General features: G+C 34.5%; 2 protein-coding genes and 1 long non-coding RNA gene across 4 annotated transcripts; 2 read left to right on the top strand and 1 right to left on the bottom strand.

Annotated features, from left to right (window-relative positions):
- On the top strand, positions 1-10,631 carry LOC101737239 (T-complex protein 11-like protein 1). Its single transcript, XM_004922575.5, has 9 exons — positions 1-440; positions 942-1,139; positions 2,020-2,140; positions 2,540-2,746; positions 3,566-3,716; positions 4,954-5,117; positions 5,971-6,152; positions 6,411-6,577; positions 7,481-10,631. Exons 1-9 carry the CDS (start codon positions 349-351, stop codon positions 7,675-7,677), a joined length of 1,479 nt encoding a protein of 492 aa, XP_004922632.1. The 5' UTR covers positions 1-348; the 3' UTR covers positions 7,678-10,631.
- A 150-nt stretch (positions 10,632-10,781) lies between these two features.
- Positions 10,782-16,893, top strand: LOC134200081 (uncharacterized). Of its 2 annotated transcripts, XR_009974837.1 has the most exons (3): positions 10,782-10,965; positions 11,344-11,499; positions 16,190-16,893. It is a non-coding gene; the product is annotated as an uncharacterized LOC134200081 (long non-coding RNA). The 2 variants fall into 2 exon arrangements; XR_009974836.1 differs by lacking the exon at positions 16,190-16,893 and having other exon boundaries at positions 11,344-12,875.
- LOC101737094 (RNA polymerase II-associated factor 1 homolog) lies at positions 12,526-21,430 on the bottom strand. The gene is made up of 11 exons (XM_004922574.4): positions 21,198-21,430; positions 20,658-21,016; positions 20,210-20,585; positions 19,453-19,742; positions 18,424-18,622; positions 17,834-18,016; positions 17,576-17,646; positions 16,284-16,475; positions 15,346-15,484; positions 13,558-13,749; positions 12,526-12,671 (listed from the first exon to the last, which is right to left on the bottom strand). The coding sequence occupies exons 2-11, from the start codon at positions 20,723-20,725 to the stop codon at positions 12,615-12,617; spliced, it is 1,767 nt and encodes a 588-aa protein (XP_004922631.1). The 5' UTR covers positions 20,726-21,016; positions 21,198-21,430; the 3' UTR covers positions 12,526-12,614.
- Positions 21,431-21,728: the final 298 nt, after the last annotated feature.

Here is a 21,728-nt window from a genome sequence, read left to right as displayed (position 1 = left end):
AAAGGTTTTAGTTACCCGGTCATAAAATCCCTTAAAAAAACCAAATTGACAAGTACATAAAACAGCTGTGTTTTATCAACAATGATCAGTAATTAAGGCTAAATATACACATATTTAACCTTAATAATCTACAAAGAAACATAAAATAGCGGGCAATTTTCTCCCCATAAATTTATTTCTCATTAATAAGTTAATATTTAGGTTATGTTACCAATTGCATGACTCAAGGTGGTTTTGTATAAAATGACACGAAGTTTTTGATATTGCGCCTTCAGTGCTCGGCCTTATACGGAGTAAGGATATTGTTTGCTGCGAAAACTCATTGTCATTGTGCAAAAACATATCGTCATGAGTGAACGCGAGAACCCAACTAGTTCCGGTTCTAAAGACCAGAATGAAGCGAACAGGACCTCATCCCAACCAGTACCTATGGCCTCTAGGTATGCTCTTTTATTTTTTCTGTGATAAATCATTAAAACATACGCGCAATTATTGCATCACTTTGCAACACAAGTTTTGTTTATGTGCATTATCAATGAAAGATCTTTAATGTTCAACTAAGCTAATAAACTAAACAAACATAACAGTTTTACAGAAAGTAAACAATCGCTAATATCATAATGAAAATGTTTTATTTGTGTGTGGGCAAATGACTCATACCCTACCAAGTAATAATTGGCTACTGGAGCCCATAAATATTACCATGTGACTTACTCTATCCAAACAGAGATGCAAGTTTTAAACCTCAAATGCCTTGTACAATGGTTACACCTTTATGAAAATTATATGCTGTTTCATTTCAATATAAAAGTATGTATAAAATACCACAAAGAATAAATTGAAAGGGTTTTCAATAGCTCTATAACACATAGTACTTGTGAATCAAATACCAATTTTTTTGTTTCATATAAGGTTCAAAATAACACTTTTTTTTGTTATAGTAACAGCAGCTACTTTTCTGGAGAACCAATCCACTTCAGGGTCAGAGGTTCCACAATCACAGGAGCATCACCACCCCAGTTTGTGACATTGGAGGATATTATGAAGGCTGCTCATGGAATGCAAAACATGGCTTTAGCCCACGAGATTGCTGTTGATAACGATTTTAAGTTGGAACCATTTGATCCTCCAGACAACAGGTGATCTAATTGATTTAAAAAAAAATTACATTCACAAATGAAAAACCATATTTCAATACAGTCAAAATCTGTTATAACGACGTCAAAGGGACTGCTCATATTCAGTCATAAAAACCGATAGTCGTAACAACCGGTGATGTTTAATGTGTATTGTGCAAGTACAAACAAATTGATAGGGAATTATTGGAAAAATATATTTACATAATAAGCGATTTTTCTTCTTCTTCTTCTTCTTTTAGATAATTTGGCTCCAACGCCTTTGGCATTGATTTTGCCCGATTTTTCTTCAATATTAATTTGTTTTCTTTTTCTTTATGAGATTTTGAAAGTTTCACGAATAACTCCACAAAATTTTGGTGCGTCTTGTGTATAGATAAGTAACAAACTAACTGAAGAGATATGAAGAAGTGGGCTTTGACTACCGCATGCACGTGTTTTGTTTCTAAGAATTAGAAAGACCCTACACTGAACTAAATCCTATTGTTTTCTTTCCTGATTTTAAAAGCCATTGAAGACAAATGTGGATACCTATTCAAATTGTTTACAATACAGCTTAGCCGGTCGTTCTAACAGATCTAATTCTCCGAAATATTAGTTAAATGTGGTCTTTTTATGAGGTATGTTGTTATTACCAATGTCGTAGAAAGCAATATTTTTAATAAGGCGGTCATATGGCATTCAGCTGGGACCTTTGTTCTTGGTTATTATAACCGGCATGTTGTATTAAACGATGTCGCACTAAACGGTTTTGACTGTATTTACTTACAAAAATGCATATTATTTGCATAAGCAACCAATTGATTGTATTAATGGCTTTCAATAAACCACTACTACTTCATAAATTTAAAATAAATATGTATAACAGCTAAAATTGTTATAGTTACCAAAAATTGGTGAAAGAAACAATGCACAGAGCGTACTTTGACATTTTGAGAGAACAGCTAAATTCCAATCCTCCTGAATACAAACAAGCCTTAATATTACTTGAAGACGTCAAACAGGTAATTATGATTTTATCCTGAGTGTGATGCCATTAAACTAAGATTTTCTTTAAGTACATTAATTTAAGTCTAGTAACCAATGTAAGTACTAGAGGATTTAAAAACTTTCATAATATTGGAGGTAATTGAAAGTAGTAACTAAAATTTGAAGCATTGTTCTTGTCTTTATTAGTCTTTAGATAGAATAAAATCATATTTTCCCTACCTTTGCCCTCAATTCTAATAAATTGTGCATAATTTTTTTTCATTTTTTTGTTAAATTATTTATTAAAATTACCTAATGCGTATAATGTGTTATGTAATTTACTGCATAGTTTATATTGACAAATGAAATCATATCAACTAGTCATACTATAATAATAAGAAATTCGCACACCAAAAGTCACAAAAATATTTTAGGGTCTCTTCTCAATATTATTACCAAGACATACTCGCATCCGTGAGATGATTGAGGAGGTCATAGATGCAGACTTCATAAAACAACAAGCGGAGACCAACAGTCTGGACTTTAAGAAATATGCCAACTTCGTTGTAGACCTCATGGCCAAATTAGCTGCCCCAGCAAGAGACGAAATGATACAAAACATTACTACACTCACCGATACTGTAAGTTTTAAATTTTTGTTTATTATCTGCAAATAACCTGGAAATAGCCATTATGGCTGAACTCATATGAAAACCACAATCAAAAATGTTGATTTACATTACTTAATATTGTGTATATTATGGACAGTGAATCAAATCAAATCAAAAAAGTTTTATTCAACATAAATGAAAGTACATACTTGTTGAACATAAAAAAAACCACCGCCAATTCACAAGAATTAGCCTCCGTCCTGAGAAGAATTGGCAAGAAACTCAGCGGGCATGTCTTTTTTTTTTTTGAAATATTAGATTTTTTAAATATTCATTTCTATCCAAGCTGTCCACCTTGAGATGAGGTCGAAATCAGTTCTATTATTTAACATTTAACAGCTTGGTAGGCCAGCTGCTATTTAAGCCTGAGGGAATATATGCATTGAGGCAGTAAATTACTATTTTAGTTACTTGATAAAATAAACGAATAAGGAAATAAGTTTGATAATTAAGCCATTATTTTTTCTTAGGGATTCTTATCAGTACACTTTAGAAAATTAGTTATTTGTCATAACTTAGTGACCACAGAAATATCACATTTTTCATTATAACAAAATTTGTCGTAATTTCCTCATTGGCTTACCAATTAAAATTTACATTGTATTTTACATTAGGCTTCAATATATGGCAGATTTTTATGAAATATATGCTAGTCTTTAAAATTCTATTATTTTCTAGACTATGTACGATTTATTAAATTTTTTCCACACAGAACAATTTACTGTTAGGCAATTTTTATCATAATAGAAATAGATTATAATATTCATAGTATACAAATATTTTCATCAGGTAGAGATCTTTCGAGCTATCCTAGAAGCACTTGAAGTACTGAAGCTAGATCTGGCCAATACATTGATCACTATGATCCGACCTCACGTTCAGAAAGAAAGTGTCCAGTACGAACGAGCTAAGTTTGATGAAATGCTTAAAGTTTCAGAGGGTAAGCGAAAAAAAAAACGATGTTAATTATTAGTTTATGACTTTTTAAAAAAACTTTGCGATTCAATCATGGAGGGTAGAGGTAAGGAATACCGTCTCATATGGGAGAGACTTTTTGGCGGGAACACGAGGAGTGAAGTTGTGTGATTTGTTTTATTTTGTCTATTTAGTGTTTCTTCGGGTTTAAATGTGTAATAATGGTGGTTTATTAACCGTTTAATATCTGTAAAAGTGCACAAATGTGGGAAAATGAAACAAAGCCGCTGGACGTAACTTCTCGGGATCCTCCAAAAAGTCCACTGAAAAATCTTAGTAAATGACCACCATTTTACTGAGATTAGATTTCATCTCATATCATCTCATTTAATTTTATTATTTAGTTATTATTTATTAATATATTATTATTATTTATTAATGTCTCAAATTAATCATTTTCATTTCATTTCACTCCATAATATCATTTTTCATAAAATTAAGAATATAGATTAAAATAAGACATGACTTAAAGGTCTCAGTTACCAGGTCATAAAATCTCTTAAAAAAAAATCATATAGGAGAAGCTTGAAAAAGTGTCCCACTTTCAGCACTAAATAACAGTTCAAAAATCCTCCAGAATGGCGCTAGCATAGCCACAGGGTAAGATATGAATTGAGCAGTTGTTAACTGATTGAAGTATGCTGAGTTAGGAAATTTAATATATTTAATGACTAGAGCAGTTAGTGACAGTGTAATAAACAAGACCTCACAGTTTTTTCGTCCTTTTACATTTCTCTATCTTTGTCTAATAACTTTCAGCGCCTTTTTTTAAATTTACCCGGTTGCTACTGTAGCGCCACCCTTATTTAGCAGATTTTAACGGACACTTTTTCACACACAGAGACGGTTCTCCTTAACTCTACTCTCAATAGATTCAATGAACAACAATTATCAATTTGTCCTGGTAAATTGAAACTTTGGTCAGTTTGTGACACTACTGGGAAGGTTCCTCGTATTGTATTAACATACCAATAAATGGTTGTTTTCATGTTATCATCATCATCATTCTTTCCTATTACCCTCTGCTCGAATGAAATTTTTCCATTTACATCGGTCTTGGGCAGTCTGTTCTAGCTCCTCCCACGTCATGCCCAAGACCCCTAGCTCCTGCTCCACCGAGCGACGCCAAGTTGTTTTCATGTATTTAGTAATAATCTTTAAATTAGTTTTAAGATTATATTGCAGTAATAAAAATGTTACAGACGGCCTTCAAAATACTAGGGAGTGGTTAAAACGACACATCGACAAAACTGATCTCAGTATACCGGTCACTGATCAGAACATAATCCGGAACGTCACCGCCCAAACCTTAGCCAAGGCATACCTAGAGCTGTTGGAGTGGGATTCGAGTAAAGGGTACCCGGAGGTAACAAATATTAATTTCTTCTTCTTTATTTCCTATTATTCCTATTATTCCCTCTGCTGGGGTGTAGGGCTCAAATCGAATCCTTCCATTTACATAGGTCTTGGGCAGTCTGTTTAGACTCCTTCCACGTCATGCCCAAGACGCCCAGCTCCTGCTCCACCGAGCAACGCCAAGTTGTTCTAGGACGGCCTTTCTTCCTATTGCCAGACATTTGTCTGTGTGGCACACTGACACACACACAAATATTAATTTACTAATTACAAATTATTTACTAACGCGTTAGGTCGAAAATCGGATAATGTAAATAATGAATTTCATAACCGTCTTCAAAAAATGAAGTGATAAATTCTATCAGCAGGTATACTACAATTTCTTGTGTATTACCTCAGTACTTTTTTCTAGATTATTCAGTTTTGATAATTATTTTTATTTGAAAGCTGGTGCTTCTCCTGTATTCCACTTTGAATTTAATCTAGATCACTAATTTTTGAGATATCCTTAATAAAACATATTTAATGAATTTGAATAAATTAATATTCTCATTTTATTTTGTTGAAAAAGGATTTCCTTATTTCTTAAAAAATTGTAAAAAACATTTATCATGTATGTTGATTTTATTTTTTGTTAAAAATTTATATTATATGCACATATTGATTTGGTTTTTTTTATTTTTTTTCTTATCTTTTTTTAAAGGTTTGACAAACATTCAGTTGTTTTTATGTACAGTCCGTACATCTCATATAAACTATTATAAAAATGTTTGTTCTCAGAATTCGAGCTCAAACGCTCAACTTTATCGTTTTGCTGTTTAAATCTGTTGTTGACATTGGGTTAAAGAGCTGGCTGCTTCCAGACGGCGGCCATAGACGCGCCCCGGTTCTCTGAGCTGGGGGTGCAAGTGTACCGGATGTCGTGCGCGGCCGCGCTCCTACTGGCCAGCCCCGCGTGCTCCAGCGACGCCGACACCGCCGCGCGACACAAAGAAGCCCTCAAACAGAAGCTCTTCATCATCATCGACGAGGCCTCCAATGATACGTAAGGCTTAGGTTGAGCTCACGAGCAACCAATTCACTATTCAATTCGTTTACTTTTAACCTAAACCTTATTACGTAGGTAGTTTAACCCTTTGACTGCCGCGTAGGCCACCGGTGCCCAACGCGGCGCACTGAAGTAATTATATCGATTTCTGTTACTTTCTGCCCTTCGTCGCAAGCGACGGGTTCGACAATAACGATGACCGGGGTATTAAATTAGTCGACATAGAATCAAATTTATATTTATTGTTTTATTTAGAGAACTAAGATCGGTGCTGCCATCTGTCGCCGAGGAGGTTGTATTAGCAACGGAACAACTGCTAGAAAAGTTGAACCAGCCCCCGCTGAACGCAGAGACGAAGGAACTCATACGAACTCAAATAATCTCCCTGGGTGATCCCGAGCATAGAGTTAGAGAGATTGTCCGTATGTATTGTTTTAATCTGTTCTCATACTACACGGCTGACGTGTTCAAGCCCTTTTTGTTAGTGGGTTTTGCCCTATAAAATAGAAGTCAGTACGAAAAAAAAGACATTAGGTAGATTAATCTATTAGAGCATAACATAAAAAATATATATTGAGGGATGAGAGGCTATTATGTATATGTGACATTTATGCAACCTTACAGGAGAGCCATTTAAAGTTTAATATTTGGAAAACATATCATAACAAAAAAAAGTTTTTCGGCTATTTGAATGGAGTAAACTTAATTGAAGTTCAATTAAAAATATCGAACTGTTGATGCTAATACCTCATAAAACGGACCTTTAATTACAAAGATAACTATTAATCGAAATAAATGAAAATTGTTCACCAAACAAACCTACCATGAAAGTATCAGTCGGAGCCGCGTCGGCTCCGCTCGGGTCTTTAACAAAAATTTCAACGATATTTGACGTTGTTTTATTTTTTAAAATAAAATAACACTTATTGCGGCATAACTATAATAGTTAGACATATGCTGTCGCGACACTATTTGTAAATAATAATGTGCTCTACAAAGTCGTAGTACATTATTTTTTTCTATCATCAATAATTTTTGTAGGGCACTCGATTTAAAGAATATTTTAGGTAATTTTTTTACACTTTGGGTTACATTATTGGAGTTTTATTAAGGATCCCAATTTTTTTTTAAATAGATTATATATAGCCTATGTCACTCGGGAATAGTGTAGCTTCCAAACAGTAAAAGAATTTTTCAACTCGGTTCAGTAGTTTCGGAGCCTATCAATACAAACAAACAAACAAATATTTTCTCTTTATAATATTAGTACAGATTGACAGCACTGTAAAGATTGTAAAGTGACACACAAAAACAATGGGTTACAGGTCAACGGGTTCTGGAGTTTCTGAAGGTCATACTGGTGTGCGGCGGAGGATCCCGTCAGATACCCGTCGGCCTGTCGGTGTTGTCGCGGGAACTCACCGACGTCTCCGGGACCCTGCTGCGGTACGTCATGCACAACAAAGCGGTCTTCACGCAGCACTACCTCGACATCGTCGCCGAGGAGTTGAGTAGGAACTGAAACCAGTTGCCTTCCAACCGAAGCACGTAACAGTTCTCCTGTACTCATAAGCATGTAACGTAAAGAGTGTTCACGAGTGATCACGGTGTGTGAGAGAGTGAGAGTATTCTTTATTGTACACCAACAAAACAATTCGAAACATTAAAAGATAAAAAAAGTATAATTGGCGGCCGTATCGCTAAGAGTGATCTCTTCCAGACAACCATCCGGTGAAATCATTTGTAAACGAATTACACACGGTGTATGAGTCGATTGAAATATATATAATACTAGATGAGTCCCGCGATACTACCCGCGGTTATTATCGTACCGCAGGTGACGCCGCGGACCAAAGCTTGTCTAAAAATAGTAGCCTAAGCTACTCCTTATATCATCAGCTACCTATCAACGAAAGTCTCGTCAAAATCGTTCCAGTCGTTCCTGAAATTAGCCGGAACAAACAGACAGACGGACAAAAATTGTAAAAGATGTTATTTTGGTGTACCGTATATATATTCATATGCATTTAGTAAAAAGCGATTATTTCAATATTACAAACAGCACTCCAATTTTATTTATATGTATAGATGTATAGTTACACATACATATACACACAAATACACATATACATACATAAACATAAACAAATTCACAAAAGTGTGATTACATTGCTGATATCAAGTGTGGTGGTTGCATTTAAACTGCTTTTCTTCTCGAAGTCCAATAGGGAATACTATACGACATTAGCATTTATTTGCGAATTTAACCTAAAAATTTTACAATCAAACCGCAAAGCTAGTTGTACATAATTCAGGTCAATGAACTCCGCCATAGCGTCGACTTTCCTAGCGGTTCTTGCTTTATCTAGAGCTCAATAAACTACTTACATGAGTCATCCAAACAAGTAATTTGAAATAGCAAAAATACTAGGTGATACAATAATACCTATTATAAGAACTGTATAACTCTTATCGCATGATAAAAACAGGAGCAACACTATATATAACACTATAACACTAAGATATCTCATACGAAAATAATGTTTTAGCTTAATACTCATTGTGCAAACGCGCGATGTGCGACTTAAGTAAAACGACGACTATTTATACTAATAAATCGACACTCCAATATTTGAATTCATCATTTTAATTTATGTATAATATCCTCGCTTTCATGTTTCATTATGGTCTAGGTCACTCTTATGGATTTAATCTATGTTAATATTTAGGAAATACTGATGCTGTTTTCAACGCTACATAGAAATTATCAATTTTATTATTTATTACTAACTAATGTTGAAAAATATTTTGTAGAATTAAAATTAGGTAGCCTAAAACTTCTAATCTCTAAAAATAATTTATATATTTTGCTATCATTCTTAGTTTCACGAAACTAATCAAAACTTTTTCAAATGAAGACTACTATATTCTAATTTTGACTAAACTAATATTTACAATTTTACATTACTTCATTACAATGCTGTTTATTGGACCTTTGAATTATCATTAAATATGTTTTATATTAGTGACTTTTACATTTTACTTTTGAATCAGAAATTCTCAGCAATAAACGTGTTTAAATATATAGTAATATTCATATAAATAGTAAATAATGACTGTAAAACTTGCCAATAATAATATAAATGAAAACTTTGCAATGCATCTTATTAATTATGAATTTAAAAAATGTATGTATCTCTTATGATTAATTTTCGTCCATTATATTACCTTTATAGGAATTTCAAGTTCCATTGAACTAACTCTAAAAACAACAAATATTAAAAAAAAACCTAAATAAACGGTACCATATTAGTGGTGTTTAGAGGTCTTCTCTGAATGTGCCTAGTCAATATTGTGGTGCTCCATAAAATTTACATTAAAAAAAATTACGAATGAAATTGCCCCTCTAAATAAATAATTATATGTGGACTCAATAAGGTTTTACACTACATGATAGTGAAATTACAATTATGATGTAAGTTTAAGAAACTAGAGATTAAAATAATAATTGTTACATCTACAAGCTTGCTTAAAATTTAATTAGCGCTTTTACTTTTACGCTGACAAAAATAGAAAAATATTTTTGAATCTCGTATGGCTTGATACGTGCATTAGCGAAAACGTGTTTTACAAAAAAAAATCATATTACATGACATTGGAAATAAGATAGTATCTTCTTAAATTATATAGATAGTATTTTGCTTCGTATGCAATAACAACAAAGCCCGATATTTGGTAACTAGCACTGATGACGTCATCATATTCATGAGCACTACTACAATAATACTTTCGGTAGGCAGCGGTTTGGCTCTGCTCCTGGCATTGCTGAAGTCCATGGGCGACGGTAACCACTTACCATCAGGTGGGCCGTACGCTCGTCTGCCTAGAAAGGTAAAAAAAAAAAAATTACTTAGCTAGATAATTTCAGTACTGTTAAGTATTTTCTAAAATTAAACAAGCAAACATCATAGAAGTAAAATTGTCAGAGCCCTTGTGTTAATTATAATCTAAGTGGATTCGGTGCTAATTACTAAGACATAATTACGAAATACACTGAAAGAATAAAACGCATTTTCATAATAATATGTTCTGAAAAAAACTTTAGATTTTGTACAAAAAAATACTATATGTATTTGAACGTGTATATTATATTACACAAATATATAAATAATGATTCATCAATGTTTTGATTGTATTATTTTAAGAGATCAAATTAAATAATCAGCACAAGGTCGCTCGCTTTGGCATCAGAAACGATAAAGATAATAATAAACTGATGTAACATTTTAAAATAAATTATATAATATTTTGACAAATTAATAGTTATGTAATTATTATAGTTTAACTAATGTAATCTATCACAATTCTAAAAATGACAAATGCATAATACGAAACTATCTTCGCATTTGAGTGTATAATAATGGGAACAATTTTTTTTTTAACATGTAATCCAATAAATATTCCACTAATAAAGAATGTTGTTTTAATTTCACTTTGTGTAGAAACTTCGATCAACAGTTACTATTGATGATCGAAGTGTAGAAAGCATAGGTTTGGTACAAATTCAAATTCAAAATCATTTATTTCAACTTAGATGTCAGTATGACACACTTGTTGAATGTCAAAATACAAATAACAATGTGAACTCTACCACCGGTTCCAAAAAAAATCCACAGTCCTGAGAAGAACCGGCGAAACAAACTCAGCGTACCTTCCTATGTGAAACGTTTTTTCTTTTTTCGTTTTATATCTAGTGTCAAGTCGTATTTCACAAAAACGCTGAGAATTTTGCCTCTTGATTAACCAATTGGTTAGTGCCGTATATAGTACACTTAATATTTAGCACTCAGACATATCTTTCTGAATAGATTACTTACCTAATAATCATGAATACTAAATCAAGTAACAGACTGAATTTTGAAAGGCATAATAGAAACATTTTTTCAGTGCGATGGCAGGCCTGAGTGGACACCGTAGACATTAGCTGTCCGTACTAAAATCTTCTTAAAAAATACTGTAAATATGTACTGGAGAAAGATGATTATAGCTTTATCCTATACCAAATATACACACATATATGTATATATACAACGTGTCCCAAAATTCAACGTTATGAGGGAAACAGAGGGTGGGTCTGTTCATAACTACTACAGAAAAAAAAATATCTCAATGTTTTTTTTAATTACAGAAAACAAATGTAAATCCTTCGACAATTGACGATATAATATTTAACTACCATGACCATGAGATAAGGAGACGTATAGGGATGGCCAAAAATGCAATGTCCCAGCTGCATAAGATATGGAGAGACCGTAACATCACGCGAAAAACTAAAACCAAATTGGTGAGTTCGCTAGTTTTCTCCATATTCAGTTATGGCGCGGAGACCTGGACAATGAAGAAGGCCGACAGAGACCGAATAGACGCTTTTGAAATGTGGTGTTGGAGAAAAATGCTACAGATTCCATGGACCGCCTTTCGCACCAACGTGTCTATTCTGAGAGAGCTTCATATCAAAGCCAGACTCTCCACTATATGCCTTCGTAGGGTGCTGGAATTCTTCGGACATATTGCTCGTAAAGAGGGTCACAATCTTGAACAGCTGATGGTGACAGGAAAGGTAGATGGCAAACGTCCCAGAGGACGCAGTCCCACGAGATGGTCGGACCAAATACGATCTTCTCTGAGCATCAATTTCCATAATGCCCTTCATGAAGCAAAGGATCGCGGCAGATGGAGGGAAGTCGTATGGGAGAAACTGATGCAGCGGGGGAGTCTCGACCCTCAGTAATGAGGAAAACGACGCGAGGAGGAGGACCATGACCACAGTTTTTCAATATTTCTGTTTTTTTTTTTATCGGCAAGTTGCACTACTAGCCACTACAACCCTTAAAAATCCCAAATGCCCGTAGTTTATACACAAAAATCAATCAAAATATACTTTTCTCGATAATTTTGAATGATTTTTACTTTAAATTTTCGTGGGGTACAAAAAATACGGACGATATTATTGCAACTTTTAAATTGACGTAACTATCCAAGATATCAAATGGTATGAACACTCTAAGTAAACTAGACAACAAAATAGTACTATTTCTAAACAAGAAGTAATTTAATAAATTGTCCTTGATAGTAATGTTTACTGTGCCAAAATGAATTAGTTGTTCTTGAAAAACGAATTAAAACAAATGGCACAAACGATTTTACATTTATTGCATTATTAGACTTACAGTAAATGATCAAATTGTTTGCCACCAGCATTAATACAGGCACGACTGCGACATCGCCTTAAAAAATATCGTTATATTGTAGTAGTAACTCACAGCAAAGCGTGGCCCGGATTCACTACTAATAAAAAAAAAAAAGGATCTCCATTATTTTTGGATATTTTATTCGGGATAAATTACATATGTTTAAAACACAAGGTCAATGTTAAAGTATATCCGACATATTCTTCTTTCAGTCAGAACCACTATGTCTTGACGATGCACTCGACGCTGACCCACTACGTGAACCCTGGGAAATTAAAGAAATTATTTAATCAATAACAATATATTCAATCTTCTTGCCGCTCTACAACTAACATATCAGCAACATGTATTAAATGAATGAATGAATGAAATCATAAATTAGAACATAGGGTTCTATTGTCAAAGACTGATATATTTCTTCAATCACAGATTTCGACAAATAATATTAAAGACATACAGTATTAATCTATTCTCAATTTGACCATAGACTTTAAACAATAACAAAAGTTTGACAATAAACACAGAGTATGCGTGTGTGTGTCAAATACATGCTAGTTGTGTCATGTTTTTTTTTAATTGATTTAATCTATTTTTTATGCATAATTAAAAAAAGATTAATATTCTGCACTCCTTCTCTATATTCTCTATAAGTGAGGAAAATTTAATACTCCTCCGTCCGCGCGATTTTCGTAAAAAGGGGTAGAAAGTTTTTGCTTCACGTATTGATAACTAATACATCGTATTTCTCTCTGCTAATGGTTTGCTGGAAGAAAACTCATGAATGAGTTAAGCTCGCCTTTGTGCATAGTATTTAGACATTCTTTAAATCTGTTTTTATTGTATTTTCTTTTTGTGTATAATAAGTATAAATAAATAAATAATAATAATAATAAAAGATAATATAAAGATAAGATAAATCTACTACTAATATCATCTTTATTTATGACTGAAGGATTACTGGTGGCTCTGAGGCCTTTCCAGTTTCACCAGGATAGGTGGGGACTATATTATTATCATCTTCAAAGAGCTGATAGTGTCAGAAAAAGGTCTTTGTCATAAGGCCAGACCGATATAATTAAGATTCCGTTACTACAAGGATAAGGCAGCCTTAAAAATGTATTGTGTTAGTCACAAATCAATAAAGAACCAACCTGTTTCGAACCACTACGCGAGCGACTTCGAGACTTTTCGGAGCCGCTAGCCGATCCCGAATTCCTTCTAGAGCTAGCTCTGGATGAAGCTTTGGAACCTGAAGCTCTCGAAGAAGCTCGCGAGGCCCGGGACGACGCACGGGAGGAGCGTTTGCTGGCCCGCGATGACGCCCGAGAGCTGGCTTTCGAACCCTGGAAGTTTTTTTATTTTTATTGCTTAGATGGGTGGACGAGCTCACAGCCCACCTGGTGTTAAGTGGTTACTGGAGCCCATAGACGTCTACAAAGTCTTCTAAGTGGAATAATGATTTGCTTAGCAATGGACATTATGCAGCACTGGAGAAACTCAAGATACGAAAACCACTTATTTGATGAAATACTTGAAATAAAATCCGAGGGATTATTAGCTGTTATTCTTATTTAAGTTAATCAGCTAATTCAGAAATGTTCGAATTGATGGGATGTTCGGGATGATACCTGAGTGAACTTACAATACCCATCACCAACCAATTTCGGCGGCGAAACTGTCATGGGGCCGTTCAAGTATTACGTAAGCAGATTTATTACTATTATTCACACCCCCTTCCCCTTGCCAGCAAAAGTAAGCAAAGCCCTGAGCCCGGCGCGATAATTCTCCTCCTCGGTTCCAAGCGAGTACCTAAACGTAGCCATTATTTATGGGAATCCCCGAAAATGCGTTTCGTTTTCAAGCATAGACAATGTGTAGGTTGCCAATATGTGTGAAAAAGTAAATAGCTACTGCTGACGTAATCACCATCTGGACCCCCCACCCCCATGTCATCAAAAATAAGCGAAGCAGAGACGCCCCCGCCCCCTATAGTGCTTACGTAATACTTGAACGACCCCCATGCGACAGTTAGAACGTTGCCACAAGTACAATACAACTGAGACTTCGAGCTCATGTAACCAGGAATGCTATTCACCATTTGGCATCTATAAGATTAGTGAGCACTGGTGTATCCGTAGACTCGGCCCGTCAAAGGCAAAGGATTGAAATAAAAATAATAAATAATAGTTTAAAAAAACTAAAAAACACGCTTTATATAAAATTCAACTAAAAAATAGAAAATAAATTTAAATTGAAAATAGAGTAAAAAAAAATTATTTTATTGTAAAAAAAGCGTGGTTTTTTTTTTAGTTGAATGATTTCTTAGTTGAATTTTATAGAAAGCGTGTTTTTTATTTTTTTAAACTATTATTTATTTTTCATTTTTTAGTAAAATTTTCTATAAAAGCGTATTTTTAAAACTATGAAATACTTTAACATCAATTCCTGCCTTATCGATTATAAATAAAAATTATGTAAACTGGCAAAAATCTTATTTTGCAAATTGAATAATGGAATAATCTTATCAAATTAGTGTATTGTCATCAGTCCTTGATAAATCTACAAAGTTTGAATGTAATCTGGCCGTTTAAAGTGGCTTCAAAATCTAAGCGTCTAAAGAAGTCAGTTACAAACATACAAACATACATTTATTAATTATTTTTTTGTTGCTTAGATGGGTGGACGAGCTCACAGCCCACCTGGTGTTAAGTGGTTACTGGCGCCCATAGACATCTACAGCGTAAATGCGCCACCCACCTTGAGATATAAGTTCTAAGGTCTCAAGTATAGTTACAAAGGCTGCCCCACTCAAACCGAAAGGCATTACTGCTTCACGACATAAATAGGCAGGGTGGTGGTACCTACCCATGCGGACTCACAAGAGGTCCTACCACCACAAGTGAAGCTAATATAAAGCGTGAAAAAATAATGTCATTTACTTTATCACTAGCTTTAGAAGTAGCACGGGATCCTCTCGAAGCGGAACTGGCGCGAGAACCCGCCCCGCTCTTGGAACTGGCTCTTGAAGACGCCCTCGAGCCAGACTTTGAACGTGACCGAGAACGCTCTGAACCAGATCTGCAAAAAATAATAATAATTGAAGTGATTCGAAGGGAAAGAGCCATTTTACACATCACTCCATCACTGAATCGTTCTACTGACATGAATGAAAAAAAATTTATGAGAAAGATCTCAAAATGGGTGTTCCCAAATGACTTTAACATTGTAAAACAAATATCAAATTCACAAAAATGTATAGAGTAATTGCTTGGAGTAGGGTGTGAGCCCACGTGTGTAGGTTTTCCATGTCTAAGGGCCCCATTAACTACTTAAGCAATGAAAAAAAACCACATGTACTGTATAGGTACTCAAAACTTCATATGATATTTTATGAAAAAAAAAAACCACTACACTGAAATCTAAAATACCGATTACAAAAACAAAAGATCTAATTTACAAAGCCATCTGTTATCTATGGGTGAAACTATTGATAGGCCGGTTTTGCATCAAAATTTATTATATTTTAAATAAATTGCAATACAATATAATTATAGACATGATTATGTTAATTGTGGGTTAGGCCACTTTTGCGCTGACGGCCTCAAATTACTAGTTGCATATCAACGCTTGAAAGGCAAACGTGACTAAGCGACAATAACTGCTTTGTACATAAATGATAGGCAATAACTATATTCGATGAGCAAAAAAAAAATGTATTTCTAGGTCTATTAAAATCATTTCAATCCTACAGCTAGATTCGTTAAAATATAATTTTGTTTTCAGGTATTTCAACTTTAAATTAGTCTACTGTAAAGTTCACGCAATACCGCTTAGTCACGTTTGCCTTTCAAGCGTCGATATATAAAATGTTGTTTACCTCGGTGACCGAGAACGTGCCGATCCTGAACGAGATCTCGAGTTCCTAGAGCCGGAAGCGGACCGAGAACGACTCCTTGACCTCGAACGCGACTTCGACTTCTCGCGTGACGGCGACCTGGACCTTCCCGAGCCTTTGGACTTCTCGGAGCCACGAGGAGACTTCGAACCCGATTTTGATCGCGAACGAGACCTATTGATGTGAAATTAACACGTTGACTGCCATGTAGGTCACCGGTGCCCTGCGTGGCGCACTCAAGTAATTATGTCGATTTCTCTCTTTTCGATCTTCTTACTAAGGCACTGAAACATCTCGTAGTCGCTGGGAAAGAATTCGAAGATACTGAGAATGAATATATTTCTAAAATACTAAAACATATTATTATTATATTAAAAACAAAAGAAGGCAAGATTAAGCAATCCTAGCGCTTAGTAATAGAGATCGACATAATTACCTCAGTGCGCCGCGTAGGGCACCAGTGACCTACATGGCGGTCAACGTGTTAACTTAGAATTTAAACAGGCTATGCTATCTTATGGTGTATGTGTAATTAAATCACATTTTTAATAATAGAAATTCTAATAAAAACACTGCTTTTAAGAATGGGTAATTCAGATTGGTTTAATCTATACTAATATATGAGTCGACTATTATCAAAGCCGGCAATGTAACTTTTGGACAATTATTGGTAAATCAGAAAAACGAATTATTGACTTTGTATTCCATTGGCAGTCACAAAACTCTTCTGAACGACATCTTAGATAAATAACAGGTTAACTATTAACCTTTATTTAATGCAGGTTTTGAACCGTATTCTTTGAAGGAGACGATTATATTCAAATCAATCTGTATTGACATATCAATAACATTTTTTTGTCCAAATGCACAGATTGCCACCTTTGATAATAGATGACTGATATGAACCATGCATCCGATTGACTTGAAACTTGGTATCCATGTAGAAAATACATGTCATTGTACTTAATGGATAGGCCAATATCTATATAAGCGTTGGACTCCTTACACCAGTTGCGGGGGCGATGAGAATCTTTGTGGGGGTGAGAAATAATAATGTTAATTTCAAATGCCCAGCAAAGCAGAAGGGTAGAAGCTAGTATTGTATAAGAGATTCAAGTATCAGTTTTATTACAAGACAGTTGACCCGTTATTCAAACTGGTATTTATGACTTGAGTTCGTGAAATAGGCAGAATGGTTGCAGGTACTCAGACAGGCTTGTTCATCATTATCATCATATTTATAAGAACAAACTGTAACTGTTTCAAATGATTACCTTTCCTTCTCGCCGCTCTGTTCCTGCTTTTCTTCTTCATCTTCTTCTTCCTCCTCCTCCTCGTCTTCATCCTATTATAAACAAATTTTATACAAGTGACAGATAACTTTTCGAATAATTTAATTGAGATTTATCATTAAATAGCTGCAACTTCGCTCACATGGTGCGAATAAGTGCCAGTGTAGCTTTCTGTGGGTATGAATTAATATTTTTAAGCTAGTATGTATAAGCATGTTAGTATGTTTATAGGTGTCTTACTTGTGGAGGCTCAAGTTGCTTCTCTCTAAGTCTCAGCATACGATGTTCGGTGCTACTGAGAGGACGATGCGTGACCACCAGCCTAGTCGGGGCTTGTGCAGCTGCTCCAGCGCGGGCTCGACGTTTCGACAGACGAACTCTCGTTTCCAATTCATTGTAGTAAACACAGTGATTACGCACCACCTGTTGCATAACATAGGTATAGAAACACGTATGAAATGTTATTTTGAAATAAATATAATCTCAATGCACCAATCTATGTGACTGTGGTCTCAAATAAATTAAAATTGAATTTCTTTGAATTCAATGGGTGGACGAGCTCACAGCCCACCTGGTGTTAAATGGTTACTGGAGCCCATACACATCTACGACGGCAATGCGCCGCCCACCTTGAGATATAAGTTCTAAGGCTCAAGTATAGTTACAACGGCTGCCCCACCCTTCAAACCGAAAAGCATAACTGCTTCATGCAGAAATAGGCCGGGTGATGGTGCGCAGACTCACAAGAAGTCCTACCACCAGTAAATTAGTAAACCAGTAATTATCAAGAGACAGCACAAATGCTATCCAAAACCAACACACAGACTCACCAAAAAGTAATTCTCTTCATAGCCTTTAGAGGCTTTGCTTTTAACATTCCAGTTGTATTCTCTAGCCATTTTATACTCATAGGTGTCCTCGTCCATGTATGGTATGTTTTCATTAACATCACGACGTCGCTTCTGTATTGTTTCCTCGGTGGGAAGACAATAGGCCACGAACTGTTCACCACTTTCATCCATCACACCTCTAAAAACGAGTATTTATATAATTGATATTTTTGAAATCATGAAAGGTTCCACTGTCGATTCTTTCATTTGAAGTTTTTTTTTTGCTTTGGCATCTATGTATTTTTGTTGCTATGTAATAGAATCTTTGAATGTCATTTTCACTAACTTTAAGACATCTAATGAACTTGAAAGCATAATATACATTAAGGAACGATGACATTACAATAAATTTACAACTTTTCTCTACTATTTTGATCAGTATCAATAAGATAAAAAAAGTATTCATTGTTAGGTCAGTCTGCTCTTGAAGTGTTTTTTTTAGTTTTTAAACTACATGTATTATTTTATACAATCAATTTATGATAGTAATATATTTATTTATTCAACTTCATGCACAAAGGCACAATGGCGGACTTAATGCCTGAGGCATTCACTACCAGTGAAGCAAGGGTGGTGTAGAGAGTCATGTTGTAGGTGCATTACTTTTTGCGAAAATAACAAAATTTTATAATAATAATAAATAAATATAATAAAATAATATAATAAATATATACTGTTACAAAGAAAGATCTAGCTTACTGTAGATAATTTAAACTACAATACAATCTGTAAGCTAATAATGTGTCAGTTTGTCCTTTATTTTAGCACTACAGCAAGGATATACACATAGATGCATATAAGCAAAACATTGCTGTGTTAAAAAAAAAAAAAAATATTAAGCATTTTTTATGAGAATGTGTAGCATGGTGTATTTTTAAGTATCAGATAGTTTGATCTGCTTTCAGCATCAGTACTTTTTCCATATTTTTACTTTGATACTCTATCAATATGTTAATACATAGAACCCACCTAATCATAGCTTGTGACATGGCCTCCATTTGTCCTGAGAAATTCTTGTCAGCGGGTGCTGGATCTGAATCAAATATAACCTGAGCACAGGGATATTTCCACATGTCAAAATCAGGAAATATTGGCATTACTTCCACTGGGGTCACACCAGGTTTGCTGTAATGCTTCTCTATAGGTCTCTTGTTGTCTTCAAATGTCTTTTCAATAGCTTTGATTTGACTTTCTCTATCCATATATAGTGTTTCTTCACTAAATATCTTTTTAACATTATAACCCACTTTGGCTTCCACCTGTAACATGTCAGAAGTCATAAGTCTTCAGACCAATCTCAAAGACAAAGTAAAAAGAAGTGATGACTGCAGTTGTTTCTACGGTAATTCTCATAGGTAGATACTATCATCCTTCTGATTTTGGCACAAAGCAACTTTATGTACCAGTTAGCAGGACAGACATCCATTACACAACACAATTGAAACTTTGATCTCTTGACTCAAGGTGGATGATAGCATTTACTTCATGATTTCTATGGGCGTTGGTAACCATTTAAAACCAGGAAGCTCTCATCATCAACAACCAAATTAAATTGTATTTATAAAACTCAGAAAACATTTTTAACAAATTAAATGGTTCCGGCTCCTTTATTCACTAAATAAATGGAAGGATAACCCAGAATTACCAGTGTGGTTTAAGTGGTACTAAACACTTTCCACAATTCTTTCTGTTATATTAAAGTAACTTGATTATTTTACTACTTCACCTTTTCCATGGACTGAGGCTGAAATCTAGTAGCTTCCGTAGATATATATTCTGAACGACGTAACCATGAAACATTTTTGGCATGATGACGGGATCTCTTTGAATCTTGGGGCGTGAGGACATCATCTTCAAGCAACTTCTCGTCTGCAGGATCCAATGGTGCATTACCATCTCCTTGGTATATATCTCGGTTGATCAAATCTATGTGCACTCCCAGATCATGTTCTGTGAGAACTTCATAGCGATAGCTTTTCTCTAAAGAGGTCGGATTGTACTGTACAAAGCGCGTCGAAGGAAATGGGTACGTTATGAATTTCAAGTCAAACGGTATGTCAGGCAGTGTGTTACAATATTTCACTTTAGTTAGCAGCTCTGACCTAATAAAAGAAGTGAGGAGTTAACTTATGTGTTTAATATTATTATTATCTGTCAAAATGCTATAAACTAACCTCCTCTCTCCGGTCCTTGTTGGCCGTTTATCCCTTTCTGCTTCACCTGTTTGTATTGTGGGTGGCATTTTATCATTTATTTTCACTTCATTTTAATATTCACTTGTATACAGATTTTATATTCTTGGTTAACAAGTTTACTTGTCAGCTTTGAACTCAATATTATAAATATATTTTTGTTATTTTCCAGGTGATGCAAAACGCGACAAACAACTTCAAACAAGGTCAGTTACGACCTTTTAAAGTTGAAGTTGAATGACGTTAATGTATGTTGACGTTGACATTAAGTTGATTTTAGTGAATGTTAAACGTTCTTAGTTCTGTGTGGATGTTTTGCTCATTTATGATTTTATAACAAACTGAAAATAAATTGTTTCGTTTATATTAAATAGCTATTCCGAAACCCGATTTTTCATGTTTTTATAACATCATTTAATGTTGACCGAAATAGTGCAAAAAAAGCCAGGACTGCGGAAGGGAAAACTCAAAACAAATATGGTTAATATTGGAAATAAACTTAAACGTAAATGAATTACTCACTGTTGCGCTAGACAGTGTTTCTAGAATTAATTATAAACAGTACACACTATACGCTAAATAAGCCTTTCAAGTCATTAACTTATGTTCACTTCTTCTGCTTCTGAGTCGGTCTCTTCATTGCTGAAGGTCGTTGTAGTTTGAAATGTTGACCAGTTGATGTACTATACTTCCCCCTGCCTAGGCCTGTCCTTGTCTTAGTATTAATAATATGTCGGTAACGGAAAATCAAAAGATTCTACCCATCTAACAAGTAAACTTCCGAATGTTACAGTCAAGTATAAAATATAATTTATTATTTGTAATAAGAGAAAACCTTTAATGAATATAAGGTTTTAATAAGCTAAAAATTAACAGTAAAATTTGTTTTAGTTGCATTAGATACATTGACAAATAACTAATAAAACAGATTGACAATGACATCAACTTATGACTGATAATTTCAAGTAAGAAGTTTACATCATTAGTATATTAACGTAATAGTAGAAGCGCCCTATGTATATTATACCTATACACAGCGGCCTGTGTAAATTA

Source organism: Bombyx mori, chromosome 14, assembly GCF_030269925.1.
Source record: "Bombyx mori chromosome 14, ASM3026992v2".
Taxonomy (NCBI): Eukaryota; Metazoa; Arthropoda; class Insecta; order Lepidoptera; family Bombycidae; genus Bombyx; species Bombyx mori.
This window is presented reverse-complemented; position numbering and strand designations above follow the sequence as displayed.

Coding starts and splice junctions, on each gene's coding strand:
- LOC101737239 (XM_004922575.5), top strand. CDS start 349: ATGAGTGAACGCGAGAACCCAACTAGTTCCGGTTCTAAAGACCAGAAT. Junction 1,140..2,019: donor TTTGATCCTCCAGACAACAG/GTGATCTAATTG, acceptor AAATTGTTATAG/TTACCAAAAATTGGTGAAAG. Junction 6,578..7,480: donor TAGAGTTAGAGAGATTGTCC/GTATGTATTGTT, acceptor AATGGGTTACAG/GTCAACGGGTTCTGGAGTTT.
- LOC101737094 (XM_004922574.4), bottom strand. CDS start 20,725: ATGCCACCCACAATACAAACAGGTGAAGCAGAAAGGGATAAACGGCCA. Junction 16,476..17,575: donor CAGAGCGGCGAGAAGGAAAG/GTAATCATTTGA, acceptor TCACATCAATAG/GTCTCGTTCGCGATCAAAAT. Junction 12,672..13,557: donor CGCGTAGTGGTTCGAAACAG/GTTGGTTCTTTA, acceptor TTAATTTCCCAG/GGTTCACGTAGTGGGTCAGC.